Below are 17,620 nucleotides of genomic sequence, written 5' to 3' on the forward strand. Positions count from 1 at the left end.
CTAATCTACTTGTGGTTGCAGGGGTTGATACATAGCTCCTGGCCCCACCTCTTCACTAAATGCTACTAGGTCCTCTCTCCCTACTCCATGAGCTTTATCATACCTCGTCATAAAACTATGTATAGTTCCTGCCTCCACTACATCGCTTGCCAGACTATTCCACTTCCTGACAACTTTATGACTACAGAAATACTTCCTAACATCTCTGACTTGTCTGAGTTTTCAACTTCCAATTGTGACCTTGTTTCTGTATCCCATGCATGTGTACTCGCCTACCTGTGGTTGCAAGGGTTGAGTCACAGCTCCTGGCCCTGCCTCTTCACTGGCCGCTACTGGGCCACTCTTCCTGCTCCTTGAGCTTTATCATACCTCTTCTTAAAGCTATGTATGGATATTGCCTCCACTATATCACATCCCTAACTATTCCACTTCCTGACTACTATGTGACTGAAGAAATACTTCCTAACATCCCTGTGATTCATCTGAGTCTTCAACTTCCAACTGTGACCCCTTGTTGCTGTGTCCCATCTCTGGAACATTCTGTCTGTCCACTTTGTCGATTCCTCTCAGTATTTTATGTTATCATGTCCTCCCTATCTCTTCTGTCCTCCAGTGTCGTCAGGTCGATTTCCCTTAACTTCTCCTTGTAGGACATATCTCTTAGCTCCAGGACTAGTCTTGTTGCAAACATTTGCACTTTCTCTAGTTTCCTTACATGCTTGGCTAGGTGTGAGTTCCAAACTGGTGCTGCATACTCCAATATGGGCCTAATGAACAGTGTACAGGGTCCTGAACGATTCCTTATTAAGATGTCAGAATGCCGTTTCTTACATTTGTGTGTGTGTGTACTCACCTAATTGTGGTTGCAGGGGTCAATTCACAGCTCCTGGCCCCGCCTCATCAACTGGCCGCTACCCGGTCACTCTTCCCACTCCGTGAGCTTTATCATACCTCTTCTTAAAGCTGGGTATGGATCCTACCTCAACTACATCACTTCCCAACCTATTCCACTTCCTGACTACTATGTGACTGAAGAAATACTTCCTAACGTCCCTGTGATTCATCTGAGTCTTCAACTTCCCTTGCTGCTGTGTCCCATCTCTGGAACATCCTGTCTGTCCACCTTGTCTATACCTCTCAGTATTTTATATGTCGTTATCATATCCCCAAGTCTCCTGTCTTCCAGTGTCATCAGGTTGATTTCCCTTAACCTCTCCTCGTAGGACATACCTCTTAGCACCAGGACTAGTCTAGTTGCAAACCTTTGCACTTACTCTAGTTTTCTTACATACTTGGCTAGGTGAGGGTTCCAAACTGGCATTGCATATTCCAATATGGGCTGTACAGGGTCCTGAATGGCTCCTCATTTAGATGTCGGAATGCTGTTCTTAGGTTTGCCAGGTGCCCGTATGCTGCAGCAGTTATTTGGTTGATGCGAGCCTCAGGAGATGTTCCCGGTGTTATACTCACACTTGACCAAGGTTTGTAGGCTCTGGCCCCCTAGACTGTACTCCGTCTGTGGTCTTCTTTGCCCTTCCCCAATCTTCATGAATTTGCACTTGGTGGGATTGAACTCCAGGAGCCAGTTTCTGGACAAGGGCTACAGTCTGTCCAGATCCCTCTGTAGTTCTGCCTGGTCTTTGTCCGACTAAATTCTTCTCATCAACTTCACATCATCTGCAAACAGGGACACTTCGGAGTCTATTTCCTCCATCTGTCGTTCACAAATACTAGAAACAGCACTGGTCCTAGGACTAATCCCTGTGGCACCCCACTCGTTACCAGCGCCCACTGACACCTCGCCACATACCATGACTCACTGTTGTCTTCCTGACAAGTATTCCCTGATCCACTGTAGTGCCTTCCATTATCCCTGCCTGGTCCTCCAGCTTCCCCACTAATCTCTTGTGTGGAACTGTGTCAAACGCTTTCTTACAGTCCAACAAAATGCAATCTAACCACCCCTCTCTCTCGTCTTACTGCCGTCACCCTGTCATAGAACTCCAGTAGGTTTGTGACGCAGGATTTCCTGTCCCTAAAACCGTGTTGGCTGTCGTTGATAAGCTCATTTCTTTCTAGGTGTTCCACCACTCTTCTCCTGACAATTTTCTCCATGACCTTGCATACTATACATGTCAGTGGCACTGGTTGGTTGGTGTGTGTGTGTGTGTGTGTGTGTGTGTGTGTGTGTGTGTACACGTACACAAGGGGGGGGAGGCAGATTGGTTATTGCATGCGCCAATGGTTGGAAATTTGTGTCCAGCAATGTTGACCATTAATCGGAGGAAGGGTTTTATTTTTTCTGGTCGTTAAGCGAAATTCCACTAAACAAACTCTCATTAGGCAAGGTATACTAATAATTAGGCACTCTGAATTCTTGATACAAATTACTGAAACTTCAGTCTCTCCTCACTTAATGACAGTTCCGTTCCTAAGACAACGTCGGTAAATGAATGCATCGCTAAGTGAGGAGCATACTATAATGGTAGTGGGTTTGAGTCAATCTTTGACATTGTTTTAATGTCACCTTTGCACCATTTATAACATTTCTGGTATATTTTTAAATGCTTATACAGTAGTGTACTGTATATTGTAATAAACAGAATAGAGGAAATCAGCTCTAATACACATTTAGGTATGAATACTGGTCAGAGAGCTTGTCATAAGTCCAAGCCGTTGGTAAACCAGTACTTCAAATTCATTATCAAATTCACTAATATCAAAGGCTCCCATACATAAACTAATAGCATTTAATTAAAACCGACTCACTTAGTACTACACCCAGAGTAACAACTTACACTTGAAGCCCTCTGGCCTAAGTCTGCCAAAGGGTTTTCTGGATAGCTTAGTTGGTTCCTGGCAGCGTGCACCTGAAGTCTCAATTGGATTCTCAGCCAGATAGGCAGCTAGCCAAGCTAAATTGCAGTCACACACAAAAGGGTTGGCTCCCAAGTGCCTGAAAGAATATATAATTTATTTATAAGGATATAAATCATAAAAATTGCATAATTCATGGATAGTAAAGTCAAACACCTTACAGAGTAAAATGCACTAATGGAATTTATGATTTTACAATAGGATATCCAACACATGAAACCTCTGGTCTCATCACAATGGTAACAGATACTGACACTGATACCGATACTAATAACATCAAAATTGGCCAATACCCACCACCACTGATACTTTGGCACATCCCCACTCCTCACAATCGAACATTATATACATGAAGAAGCATTAATCCTGTACATGTCATACAGCTCCTGGAGAATGACAGGTAATCAGGTTTGATCCAAGGAATGAGAAGGTAGGTCCAATTTCATGGATCAAACACCCTTCACCAGCATCAAAATAATCCTGAAGAGTCACAGTCCCACAGCCCCAGGATAACTAAGATTTTATTCAAGTTCACAACAAATTTAGGTTTTTACAATTGTCTGAAAGTAACTTGTGCAGATAAACCTAGAATAAACCAATAAGGGTAGATAAAGGTGCTCCTTGACTTATGATGAGGTTACATTCCGAAAAAAAAAATAAAAAACTATTTCTTTGCTAAGGTTAAAGTGTGTGTTTACATTTCATAATTTGATTGGTACAAAGAAAGCCACTATCATGCCGAGGCATTTCGGGCAGCCTTAACCTAATACAGTGGACCCCCGCCATACAATATTAATCCGTTCCCGAGAGCTCATCGTAAGCCAAAATTATTGTTAGCCGAATTAATTTTCCCCACATGAAATACAGTGAACCCCTGCCTTACGAACGTATCGCATTACGTTAAATCCGCCATACGAAGCATTTGAATGCAAAAATTTTGCCTCGCCTCATGATAAAGAACTCGCCTTACATGATTCGTCCGGGACGCGTCCCACGTGTGGCCTCAGCTGCCCCGTGGGTGCCAGTGTTTACAAGCCAGCCAGTGCGGTCGCATCCATGCATACATTCGGTACATTTCACCTTATCCCAGTGTTTTTTGTGCTTGTAACTGAAAAGTAAGTCACCATGGGCCCCAAGAAAGCTTCTAGTTCCAACCCTGTGGTAAAAAGGGTGAGAATTAGTATGGAAATTAAGAAAGATTTTGAAGGGTTTGGAGCTAACCCTGAGAAGCCTATGCCAGTTGTGGAATCCATTGTGCCTACTTCAAAGATTAAGGAAATGTGTGCAAAGTGGGTTGAAGTGCAAACCTGTATGGATGAAAATCACCCTAACACAGCTATTGCAAGCCGTGCTGGTGACTATTACAATGACAATGTTGTGGCCCATTTTAGGCAAATCTTAAAGGAACAGGAGGTACAGACCTCCATGGACAGATTTGTTGTGCAACAGAGGTCCAGTGACTCTCAAGCTGGTCCTAGAGGCATTAAAAGAAGAAGGGAAGTAACCCCGGAAAAAGACTTGCTACCTCAAGTCCTCATGGAAGGGGATTCCCCTTCAAAGTATTAACTTTCACACACTCCCCTCCTCCCATCCCATCAATCATCACCAGATCTTCAATAAAGGTAAGTGTCATGTATTCTATTCTTAGTAGAGTAGTAATTGTGCATGTCTTTTTCAGTTTGTGTGCATTAAAATTAATATTTCATGTGGTAAAATTTTTTTTTTCATACTTTGGGGTGTCAGGAACGGATTAATTTGATTTCCATCACAGTGGACCCCCACCTTATGATATTAATCCGTTCATGAGAGCTTATCGTAAGCCAAAATTATCATTAGCGGAATTAATTTTCCCCATAAGAAATAATGTAAATCAAATTAATCTGTGCAAGACACCCCAAAGTATGAAAAAAAAAAATTTTTTTACCAAATGAAATATTAATTTTAATACACACAAACTGAAGAAGACATGCACAATTACTACTCTACTAAGAATAGAATACATGACACTTACCTTTATTGAAGATCTGGTGATTGATGGGATGGGAGGAGGGGGGAGTGTGGAAGTTATTGTTTAGAAGGGGAATCCCCTTCCATGAGAACTTGAGGTAGCAAGTCTTTTTCTGGGGTTACTTCCCTTCTTTTAATGCCACTAGGACCAGCTTCAGAGCCACTGGACCTCTGTCGCACAACAAATCTGTCCATAGAGCTCTGTACCTCCCGTTCCTTGTTAGACTTTCCTAAAATGGGCCATAACATTGTCATTGTACAGGTTGCCAACACGGCTTGCAGTAGCTGTGTCAGGGTGATTTTCATCATGCGAGGCAAAATTTTTGCATTCAAATGCTTTGTATGGTGGATTTAATGTAACGCGATGCATTCGTAAGGCGGGGGTCCACTGTACTTAACCCTTTCAGGGTTTCGGCCGTCGCGCAGGGGTTTTTGACGTACTAGTATGCATAAATTTTAGTGCCGTCAAATCTCGCGGGAAAAGGCTGGTAGGCCTAGATGTGAGAGAATGGGTCTGTGTGGTGGATGTGTGCAGTAGAAAAAAATCTGGGACCCAGTGGTGCATTGTGGGAATGCCATCTTAATAAACAATGTCCACCATGCCTCACGGCAAGAAGTTCCTCACTCCTCGGCGAATTGGGATGCTTTTGTTCCCCAGTGACAATTCTAATACAGATGGAAGTGCCAGTGAAGATGAGTTTCAAGGTTTTGGTGAGGTTTTGGCCGAAACTAATGACCATAACATCGGTAATAGTGAGGAAAACCCAGACGACCCTCAGCCTTCCACCTCTGCTGCTGGACCGTCTTGTTCACGCTTAGTTGTACCAGAATCAAAGTGGAAACTCCTATTTTCCCAAATCCCAGACTCTGATGTGAGCATTTGTGATGACAGTGATAGTGATTATGAACTACAAGCTCTTCAAACTAGTTCCAGTAGTGATAGTGAAGTGCAATATTCCCCAGGGAAGCATCAGTATATATGACAATATATGTGCTCTGGTAGTATGCCATATGCTATTCCAAGGGAAAGGAGTACATCTCGGAGTACATCCTGTGGCTGTACAACAGGAACTGACAGTGAAAATGGCGATGAAAGTGTTGCAATTGGGATGGAAAATGCGCATAGTGGTGGTGGTGCCGGGCGTGAGGCACCAGCAGTGGGCCATGCTGCCACCAATGCCGCTGCCACCTACACCGCTGCCACCCACGCTGCTGCCTCAGCTGATCTACAACAAAGGCCACCATCCCCCACCACACCAGCCTCCACAACCACAACCACCTGTCATTGTCCAGTACCCACCAGCAGACCACACCTGGGATTGGCAGGAAGCTGTCAATTTTGTTCCAAATCCCTACCAGTTTGATGACAGCCAAAGTGGAATACGGCCATCCTGTACACTTGGGAACAATGCCAATGAACTGGAATGTTTCGAGTTATTCTTTGACAAACCCCTGATGGAAAGTATTGTCATAGAAGGCAACACATACTATGAGTACACCATGGTAAACACAATACTTTCACCAAAATCACGTCTACACCAGTGGAAGGAGACAACTGTGGCTGAGATGTATCTTTTCTTTGCCACAATAATGCTTATGCCACATGTGTATAAGCACAGTGTGAAATCATAAAGGTCAACAGACCGCCTGATTGCAACCCCAGGTTTCAGTGATATAATGCCAGTGAATCGATTTGTGCTAATGTTACGTATGCTTCACTTCTCAGACAAAACCAGGCCTGACAGAAATGACAGGTTATATAAGATTAGGCATGTGTTTGTGTATCTGAAAGAGAAATTCAGTATGTATTTTTATCCCTTCAGGAAGCTTGTAATTGACGAGTCTTTGATTCAAAGGAAGACTCTTTCGAGCAGTACATACCAAGCAAGAGGAAACACTTTGGTATAAAGTTGTTTGTGCTTTGTGATTGTTACAGTGGTCTGGTATTGGATATTACTGTGTACACTGGAAGTTATACATTGCAAAATACCAGGAAGTTATTGGGCATCTCTGGTGGTGTGGTTAGAAGAATGATAGAACCATACCTTGGTAAGGGGCATATATTATATACAGATAACTGGTACACAACCTAGGTAGTAGGTTGGTAGACAGCAACCACCCAGGGAGGTACTACCGTCCTGCCGAGTGTAAAACGGAAACCTGTAATTGTTTTACATGATGGTAGGATTGCTGGTGTCCATTTTTCTATCTCATAAACCTGCAAGGTTTCAGGTACATCTTGCTACTTCTACTTACACTTAGGTCACACTACACATACAAGCATATACGTATATACACACCCCTCTGGGTTTTCTTCTATTTTTCTTACTAGTTCTTGTTCTTGTTTATTTCCTCTTACCTCCATGGGGAAGTGGAACAGAATTCTTCCTCCGTAAGCCATGTGTGTTGTAAGAGGCGACTAAAATGCCAGGAGCAAGGGGCTAGTAACCTCTTCTCCTGTATATATTACTAAATGTAAAAGAAGAAACTTTAGTTTTTCCTTTTGGGCCACCCCGCCTAGGTGGGATACGGCCTGTGTGTTGAAAGAAGAAAGAACTGGTACACAAGCCCCTTACTCAGTGATTTTTTGCGAGTGAACTTGACAGATGTGTGTGGCACAGTGCATGCAAATCGGAAACATATGCCCAGGTTTGACGCTGGCACTCGTAGAGGTGAGGTGCAGGCGTTTGCTGCCAATGACATGGCATTTTGGTGGCATGACAAACGAGATGTCACACTGTTGTCATCAGTTCACCCTAATGAAATGGCAGACACTGGCAGGCAGCATAGAGAGAGCAATGAACCCATTCTAAAACCTGCAGCTGTGATTAATTACACCTTCAATATGCGTTCAGTGGACAAATGTGACATGCAGATTGGGTTTGCCGATTGTGTTCGCAAGAGTTATAAGTGGTACATAAAACTCTTTTTCCATCTTCTGGACATTTCCATGCTGAATGCTTATAATATGTATAAGATGAGGACCAGAAACAAACCACCACACAGCGAATTCTGTTTGTCTGTCATCGACAAATAGTATTCAAGTAGTACCAAGGAACAACACCTGCAATAGACCGCCCACCAAATTTTCAACAACTTCCTTCTCGTTTGAAGCATGGTGATCACTTCCTGGTAAAACTGCCTGCTACGGCTTTCAAGAAAAAGGCTCAGAAGACATGTTACATCTGTGCACATACAAGAAAACGCCCACAACAACGCAGATACACTCGTTTTATGTGTGAGGAGTGTAAAACACCACTGTGCATGACACCATGTTTCAAAGACTTCCACAGGCTGCAGAACTTCTAGAAACATTCCCTGTGACTGTATATGTGTATATAAAATATAGAAAAATAGTAATAAGCAACATTTCATATCCTTTGTTTGTAAATATTTTTTTGTAAACAAAACAATGACAACAGTGTTTATGCCCTTATTGTGTAGTATTGAACAAGAAATAACTTACAAAATACCGATCATACTGGTCTCACAGGCCATAAAAGTTACTTGGAAAAAGAAAAATTAAAAAATAATAGAAATTAGTACATAGGAAATTAAATAAAAGAATACCACGTGACGGCAGTCGGCGATGTTGCCACATGGTGCCCCTTTTTCGTCAACTTCACGCCTCCATATCTCGGTAAGTATTGGTGGTAAAAATTTTTTGTTTAGCCTATAATGTTTAGAAAAATACTCTTTTTTCATAAGAATTTTTTTTTTTTTTTTGAAATTTGGCCGACCCTGAGAACAAGTCTCTGACAGGGCCTGTCGACCCTGAAAGGGTTAAAGACTACTTAAGTCTACACAGGTGAAAAGTGGTAAATTACAAATACAGTGGACTCTTGGTTTTCGTCAATCTTGGTTATTGCCGACTTTTTTCGTCAATTTTTGACTTTAGTTTTCGTCGATCATATGGAACCTGTCCAGTCCCCAGCTCACAGACAAATCCGCCTCCCACACGCATTCTCAGCCAGTGTAGTGTTGTTTCTCGGTCAGTGAACATATCCTGCCAGGTCATACAAAACATTTCATAATCCATTGTTTTTGCCACTTGTTTATCATGTGTGACTGCTAAATAAGTGACCATGGCCCCAAAGAAAGCTCCTAGTGCCAGTGCTTTGGTCAAGAAAGTGAGGAACACCATAGAACTGAAAAAAGAAATCCTAAGAAAATATGATAGTGGCATATGCATTGCTGAACTCAGCAGGATGTACGGAAAGTCGCCATTAACAATCAGCTCCACTGTGGCAGAGAAATCATGGAAGCTGATGTTGCAAAAGGAGTGAATGCAATAACCAAACAGAGATCCCAAACAAATGAAGAAATGGAGAAATTTTTGTTGGTGTGGATCAGAAAGAGTTAGCAGGAGCTAGTGTTGTGCAGTCCATTATCTGTGAAAAGGCAAGGCAGTTGCATGAGGATCTCAAAGAAAATGCCTGAAACAAGTGGCGATGAAAGTGAATTCAAGGCCAGCAAAGGCTGGTTCCAAAATTTCAATAAGCGAAGTGGCATACAGTGTTGTAAGGCACGGTGAGGGTGCCAGTCCAGACAAACAAGCGGCTGAAAAATTCGCGCGGGAATTCAAATGTTACGTAGTCTGAAAAATTCCAACCCCAGCAAGTGTTCAATTGTGACAAAACAGGCCTCTTTTGGAAGAAAATGCCAAAGAAGACCTACATCACACAGGAGGAAAAGGCACTGCCAGGACACAAGCCTATGAAAGAGGCTAACTCTCTTGTTGTGTGATAATGCTAATGGGGATTTCAAAGTGAAGCCTTTACTCATTTATCACTCTGAAAATCCCAGAGTGTTCAAGAAAAACAGTGTTGTCAAGAGTAAATTGTGTGTTATGTGGAAGGCAAACAGTAGGGCATGGGCCACAAGGGAAATTTTCCTGGAATGGTTTAATGAAGTGTTTGGCCCGAGTGTAAAAAAAATACCTCCTGGATAAGAAATTACCACTCCAGTGCCTCCTGTTAATGCACAATGCTCTTGCTCATCCTCCAGACTTGGAAGACCATCTGTCTAAGGAATTTAGTTTTGTAACAGAAGTTTTTGCCTCCTAACACCACTCCTCTCCTCCAGCCCATGGACCAGCAGATCATTGCAAACTTCAAAAAACTGTACACCAAAGCAATGTTTCAAAGGTGCTTTGACATACCCTCGGACTCTGAGTTGACCCTAAGAGAGTTCTGGAAGAATCACTTCAATATCTTCCACTGCATAGGCCTTATAGATAAGGCTTGGCAGAGAGTGACTTCCAGGACGATGAACTCTGCTTGGAGAAAATTGTGGCCAGATTGTGTCCAAAAGAAGGATTTTGAAGGGTTTGAGGTTGACCCTGTCGACCCTACACCTGTTGTGCAATCAATTGTGGCATTGGGGAATTCCATGGGGTTGGATGTGAGTTTGGAGGATGTGGAAGAGTTGGTGGAGGACCACAATGAAGAGCTAACCACTGAGCTGCAAGAGCTTCATCTGTACCTCACTGGCAACTATCCAAATACTATTCCTAGCTCCAATTAATCCCACTGAAGTCTCACTCACCATTAAATCATTAAAAAACAAATCAGGTGATCTAGATAACTTGCCACTATTCATATATAAAAAAGCTGCACCAGAACTGTCACCCATTATTGCAACAATGTTTAACAAATCTATAGTTTCCTCAACCTTCCCATCCATACTCTAAGACAGCAAGGGTCACCCCGATCCACAAAGGTGGAGATCCAACTGATTTGAACAATTACAGACCCATATCAAACTTGCCCTTACTATCCAAGATATTTGAAAAAATAATACACAAGCGACTTTACTCCTACCTTACATCCAACAACATACTTAACCCATGCCAGTTTGGACTTAGACCAACAAAACGCATGAATAATGCTATTATACAAATGCTTGACCTAATATACACAGCTCTCAATAAGAATGAATATTCCCTGGGGCTCTTTGTCGACCTAAGAAAAGCGTTTGACATAGTTGACCACAATCTCTTGCACCTCAAACTGAATCATTCTGGCATAAGAGCACATTCTCTTGACTACCTAAAATCCTATCTTAACGACAGACACCAGTATATACATGCAAATGGAGTCAACTCCGCTATTCGACCTGTAGCTGTAGGAGTACCCCAAGGTAGTGTCCTAGGCCCACTCCTCTTCCTCATCTACATCAATGATCTCTCCAATGCATCCCAACTCCTTACACCAGTTCTTTTCGCAGATGACACTACATATGTCTATTCCCATTCAAACCCAGCAGTGCTTGAAAACACTGTAAACAATGAACTGCTGAAGATATATGCTTGGATGATGACCAACATCACACTTAACATAGAAAAAACTTACTTCATGCTGTTTGGCAACAGCCTCAAATATTCAACTCAACATACTGTTAAATGGTTCCCCTATATCAAGACACACGGAGGGCAAATTTCTAGGTCTTCTCCTTGACTGTAATCTTAAATTTCAGACCCATACCCATCACATAGCCAAGAAAATTTCCAAATCAGTAGGAATCCTTTCCAAGATACGCTATTATGTACCACAAACAACTCTCCTTACCTTGTACCACTCTCTAATATATCCTTACCTCACCTATAGTATCTGTGCCTAGGGCTCTACCATAGCCAACCACCTTAGACCCTTAATAATCCAACAAAAAGCTGCTGTGTGGGTGATAACCAGCTCCTGTGCTAGACAGCACACACCACCACTTTTCAAAAGACTCAACTTGCTAAATATATAAGACATACACTCTTATTATTGTGCCTACTACATATACAGAACTTTAAACTCCACGGTAAACCCGCCCCCTTAAACTACTCCTCGTCAGTTACAACAGAATGCACAGTCACAATACAAGGCATAAGGCCCTTTTCAACATCCCTCGAGTCAGTCTCTCACTATGCAAGAACGCTATGCACATAAAAGGCCCAAAGATCTGGAACTCGCTACCTGAACAAGTCAAGGATCCCCAGACAATTTATAAATTTAGGACTTTGCTAAAAAATCATCTTATCTCACAATATTAACCAAATCAACCAAACATCTACTGGCTAGTTTTATTATATGACCTCCTAGCTTTTAATTCTGCCATTCCATAAAATATTACCACCTGCACCATTCTTTGTAAATTAGATTTTGTACTAAGCATACACAAGATTTATTAAGTCCAAATAAGATTGTAAAACAGCTAACCACTATTCTATGTTTAGTTTTCAGTAATAATTACTATGTACTATTATCTTATCTAGTTTTAATTAGTTACTATGTATTAGGATTAGTTTGCCCGAAATGTCTCGGCATGATAGTGGCTATCTTTGTACTTAGCATATCAAAATTACACATTGTAACCTTTACAAAGAAATAAACATTATTATTACTGTATTATTATTATTATTTTTTTTTTCAACAAGTCGGCCGTCTCCAACAATATGTAAAGTAAAAGGACACAAATGCAGCTAATGTCACATTTTATTGTGGCAACGTTTTGCTCTCCAGGAGCTTTTTCAAGCCGTTACAAACTGTACACGGACACAGAGGGTACATATAGGCTTAGAGTGAGGTGCAGTACTAGTGGTGGTAGTAGTAGTAGTAGTGATACAAGTTGCAGTAGTTATACAATATGGTAGAACAATTAACTTGCACATGAGTAAAAGGATATAAATGCTATTACAGTACTTGGGTAACAAAAATATAGGTTAGACAAATATTTCTGTTGGAAGCTGGATTAGAGAAGACCTGTTTCAAAGTTCATCCTCTGTAATGTGCTTGTGTGGTATTAGCAGGAGAGACTGTGATGGCAGGGTTTACTGTTTTCAGGGGGATTCTTGCTAAGGCTCCAGAGATGGTGAAGCTGCCTTTATGTTTTGTTTAACTGTATTAGAAACAGCGATTAGTGATGATTCAAGGCACTTGCATCTGCGGAAATTGGTTTCTTTGATCACTAATTGGGCGTCCCTGAATTTCACGAGATGATTGGTGGAATTCTGTTGTTGTATGTAGGTGTTGTTCAAGCTATCGTTCCTACAGGCATGTGTTCATTGAGGCGGGTGTCGAGGTTTCTTGCTGTTTCACCTACATAAACCTTGTCGCAGCCTCCACAGTGTATACTGTAAACCCCTGCATTGACTGGTTCGTGGCGTCTGGATTTTGTCCTGGTTAGATCCTTTATTGAAGTGCTGGAAGCGATGGCGACTTTAGTGTTAGTTTGTGAAAGTACTTTAGAAACGTTCAGTGCAACCTGGCTGTTGGGAATAATTATAACTTTGCTAGGAGTGGTGTTGGTGCATGGAGAATTAATGATCTGAAGAGCTCTTTTCTTGCAATCTTTGATGAAAAAGGAAGGAAAATGTAAATCAGTGAAGGTTTGGTGAATGCATGTACATTCCTTGTCAAGAAACTCAGGACTACAAATTCGGAATGCTCTTGGGAAAAATCCGATGATGATGCTCTTTTGGTCTTAGTGTGCGAGATTATTTTGATTTGTAGGTTTCCAGTAAACTTAAAATCTTAGGTTATCTACTTTGTGAATGAGGATGTCTAGAAAAGGTAGCTTATCATTGGACTTCTTCTAGGGTAAACTGGAGTGACGGTTCAACTGCGTTGAGCCTTGCCTGAAGATTCTGTACATCAAAACGTTTGGGTGTTATTACGAGGACGTCGTCCACATAACGTAACCAAGTGACGCTTGAAGGGATGATGTTGGCGAAGTGTTCAGCCTCTAGGTGGAGCACCTAGTATGTCATTGATGTCAGCTAAGCCTGCATACCTTGTACATGTACATGTAGTAAATATATTATTATTATTAATTATTAATATTATTATAACCTTACTCCTCTATAGGTCTGTTTACAACTGCTACATCTTTGTTAATGCTCCCTGTGTTTGGCTAGGCCAGAGTACTAACTGGCTCTGACGTGCCACTTGTGCCAAAACAAAATAAATAATTTTTGCTATTATCTCCTAAAACATTTAATAGCTGGTTAATCTTCAGCTGAGGGGCTCAAGTTTGTTTTTCATTACATAAATTCTCCAATATTAAGTGGATTATGCATGGGAGACATACTTTAAGCATAAGAAAAGCTTTTGCTTATGTTACCCAAAAATAAACATATGGGTCTTCCCCATATGCACAAAGTACTATCCCCTCCATTGCATAATCCACTTGGTACAGTGGAACCTCAAAAACTGAACATATCACGTATCGAACGTTTCAAAAATAGGACCATTTTCTCGGACAAACTGTCTCTATTATCGAACGCGCCCCTATTTTTGGACCGCCAGGTACCGGGTACGGGACCTGTCTGCCGGCCCGCTCTGTCCGCGTCCCCACTCAGGCGCCCTGAGCAGTCTAGCTCTGTTTATGCTTGAGTGAACACTAACCTGCGCTCTCAATCACGCATTTTACGATTATTTCGTTGTGTTTAGTGTTTGTGGGACTGTGAAATAAGCTGCCATGGGCCCAAAGAATCTTGCTAGTGGTACCCCTGTGGTAAAGAAAGTGAGAAACACCATAGATGTGAAGAAGGAAATAATACAGAAGTAGATATTAAATTAGAAGCGTCAGCCACTGAATCTGTTTGGTTACAGCTTCTCGAGGGCCGAGAAAAACTAATTTTGGGTGTGATTTACAGGGCCCCAAATCTTGATAGGGACGAAAATCGTAAGGCATCTACATACGAAAATGTTGTGCTAATGGGAGATTTCAACTATAGACAGATTGACTGGAGCAATTTGACAGGAAATTTAGAGTCAGGTGACTTTCTTGATACGATCCAGGATTGTTTTTTAAAGCAGTTTGTGACAGAGCCAACTAGGGGAAATAACCTCCTTCACTTGGTTCTTGCCAGTAGGGAAAAACTAATTAATAATCTTGAGGTTAATGATGAGCTTGGGGAAAGTGATCACAAATCACTCAGTTTTAATATATCATGGAATTCCCCTAATAATGGCAATCAAGTCTCCGTCCCTGACTTTCGCTTGGCTGATTTCATAGGACTGAAAAATTACTTAGGTGGGCTGAACTGGAATGACCTGACTAAGGGTCAGGTAGGTGGTGATGGTTGCCGATATGATGCTTTCCAGGGCATAGTTCTAGCAGCTCAGTCAAATTATGTTCCAAATAGGGAAATCAGATCAAACAAAAATGATCCTAAATGGATGAACAATAGATTAAAATATCTGATTGGTCAAAAGAGAGGCATATATAGGCAAATCAAAAGAGGAGAGGGGCAATTAAGAAATCGATATATTCAGTTAAAGAGAGAAATAAAAAAGGGAATTATAAAACCAAAAAGAGATTATGAGGTTAAAGTTGCAAGAGAATCGAAGACTAACCCAAAAGGATTCTTTCAGGTATACAGAAGTAAGATCAGGGACAAGATAGGCCCACTCAAAAGTTCCTTGGATCAGCTCACTGACAGTGATAAGGAAATGTGTAGAATTTTTAACACATACTTCCTCTCAGTTTTTACACAGGAGGATACCAGCGATATTCCAGTAATGATAAATTATGTAGAACAGGACGATAATAAACTGTGCACGATTAGGGTCACAAGTGACATGGTCCTTAGGCAAATAGATAAATTAAAACCGAACAAATCCCCAGGCCCTGATGAACTGTATGCAAGGGTTCTAAAGGAATGTAAAGAGGAGCTTAGCACACCTTTGGCTAATCTTTTCAACATATCACTACAAACTGGCATGGTGCCAGATAAGTGGAAAATGGCAAATGTGATACCTATTTTCAAAACAGGTGACAGGTCCTTAGCTTCGAACTATAGACCAATAAGCCTAACCTCCATAGTGGGAAAATTTATGGAATCAATAATTACCGAGGCAGTTCGTAGCCACCATGAAAAGCATAAATTAATCAACGAATCTCAGCATGGTTTTACAAAGGGGCGTTCCTGCCTTACGAATTTATTAACTTTTTTCACTAAGGTATTTGAGGAGGTAGATCATGGTAATGAATATGATATTGTGTATATGGACTTCAGTAAGGCTTTTGACAGGGTCCCACATCAGAGACTATTGAGGAAAATTAAAGCACATGGAATAGGAGGAGAAATTTTTTCCTGGATAGAGGCATGGTTGATAAATAGGCAGCAGAGAGTTTGCATAAATGGGGAGAAATCAGAGTGGGGAAGCGTCACGAGCGGTGTTCCACAGGGGTCAGTGTTGGGCCCCCTGCTGTTCACGATCTACACAAACGACATAGATGAGGGCATAAAGAGCGACATCGGCATGTTTGCCGATGACACCAAAATAGGCCATCGAATTCATTCTGACGAGAACATTCGAGCACTCCAGGAAGATTTGAATAGACTGATGCAGTGGTCGGAGAAGTGGCAGATGCAGTTTAATATAGACTGATGCAGTGGTCGGAGAAGTGGCAGATGCAGTTTAATATAGACAAATGCAAAGTTCTAAATGTTGGACAGGACAATAACCATGCCACATATAAACTAAATAATGTAGATCTTAATATTACGGATTGCGAAAAAGATTTAGGAGTTCTGGTTAGCAGTAATCTGAAACCAAGACAACAGTGCATAAGTGTTCGCAATAAAGCTAATAGAATCCTTGGCTTCATATCAAGAAGCATAAATAATAGGAGTCCTCAGGTTGTTCTTCAACTCTATACATCCTTGGTTAGGCCTCATTTAGATTATGCTGCACAGTTTTGGTCACCGTATTACAGAATGGATATAAATTCTCTGGAAAATGTACAAAGGAGGATGACAAAGTTGATCCCATGTATCAGAAACCTTCCCTATGAGGATAGACTAAGGGCCCTGAAACTGCACTCTCTAGAAAGACGTAGAATTAGGGGGGATATGATTGAGGTGTATAAATGGAAGACAGGAATAAATAAAGGGGATGTAAATAGTGTGCTGAAAATATCTAGCCTAGACAGGACTCGCAGCAATGGTTTTAAGTTGGAAAAATTCAGATTCAGGAAGGATATAGGAAAGTACTGGTTTGGTAATAGAGTTGTGGATGAGTGGAACAAACTCCCAAGTACCGTTGTAGAGGCCAGAACGTTGTGTAGCTTTAAAAATAGGTTGGATAAATACATGAGTAGATGTGGGTGGGTGTGAGTTAGACCTGATAGCTTGTGCTACCAGGTCGGTTGCCGTGTTCCTCCCTTAAGTCAATGTGACCTGACCTGACCTGACTAGGTTGGGTGCATTGGCTTAAGCCGGTAGGAGACTTGGACCTGCCTCGCATGGGCCAGTAGGCCTTCTGCAGTGTTCCTTCGTTCTTATGTTCTTATGAGAGTGGTGTGAGACTTGTTGAGCTTGCCAGGATGTATGGGAAAAACAAGTCGACAATCGGTTCTATCCTGTCAAAGAAAGAACAAATCAAGGAAGCCGATGTTGCAAAAGGTGTTAATATAGGGAGTGGATGAGGTGCCTTCTTCAAAGATTAAGGAGATTTGTGCCAAGTGGAATGATGTCCAAATGTTTGTGCAGAAGTACCACCCTGAGCAAGCTGAAACAAGCCATCTTTGCAACAAGTTCAGTGACAGAACCATGTCCCATTTTAGGGAAATGTTAAAGAGGCACCAGAAACAGAGGACTGTGGACAGTTATTTTGTGAGATGGGTCCAGTGACTCAAGCTGGTCCTAGTGGCATTAAAAGACAGAAGGGAAGTAACCCCATAGAGGGCTTTACTTGAAGTCCTCATGGAGGGTGATTCTCCTTCCAAACACTAACCCCAA

The 17,620-nt window shown here is 41.6% G+C and overlaps 1 protein-coding gene across 1 annotated transcript in view; it reads right to left on the reverse strand.

The window, feature by feature from the left end:
• Nucleotides 1-17,620, reverse strand: part of LOC128696874 (protein slit) — a gene marked incomplete in the record, with an annotated part of 659,908 nt that overhangs the window by 198,751 nt on the left and 443,537 nt on the right. Inside the window, 1 exon segment of the mRNA XM_070096038.1 lies at nt 2,799-2,956. Coding sequence (XP_069952139.1) covers nt 2,799-2,956 — 158 coding nt within the window.

Source organism: Cherax quadricarinatus, chromosome 52 (assembly GCF_038502225.1).
Source record: "Cherax quadricarinatus isolate ZL_2023a chromosome 52, ASM3850222v1, whole genome shotgun sequence".
NCBI lineage: Eukaryota > Metazoa > Arthropoda > Malacostraca > Decapoda > Parastacidae > Cherax > Cherax quadricarinatus.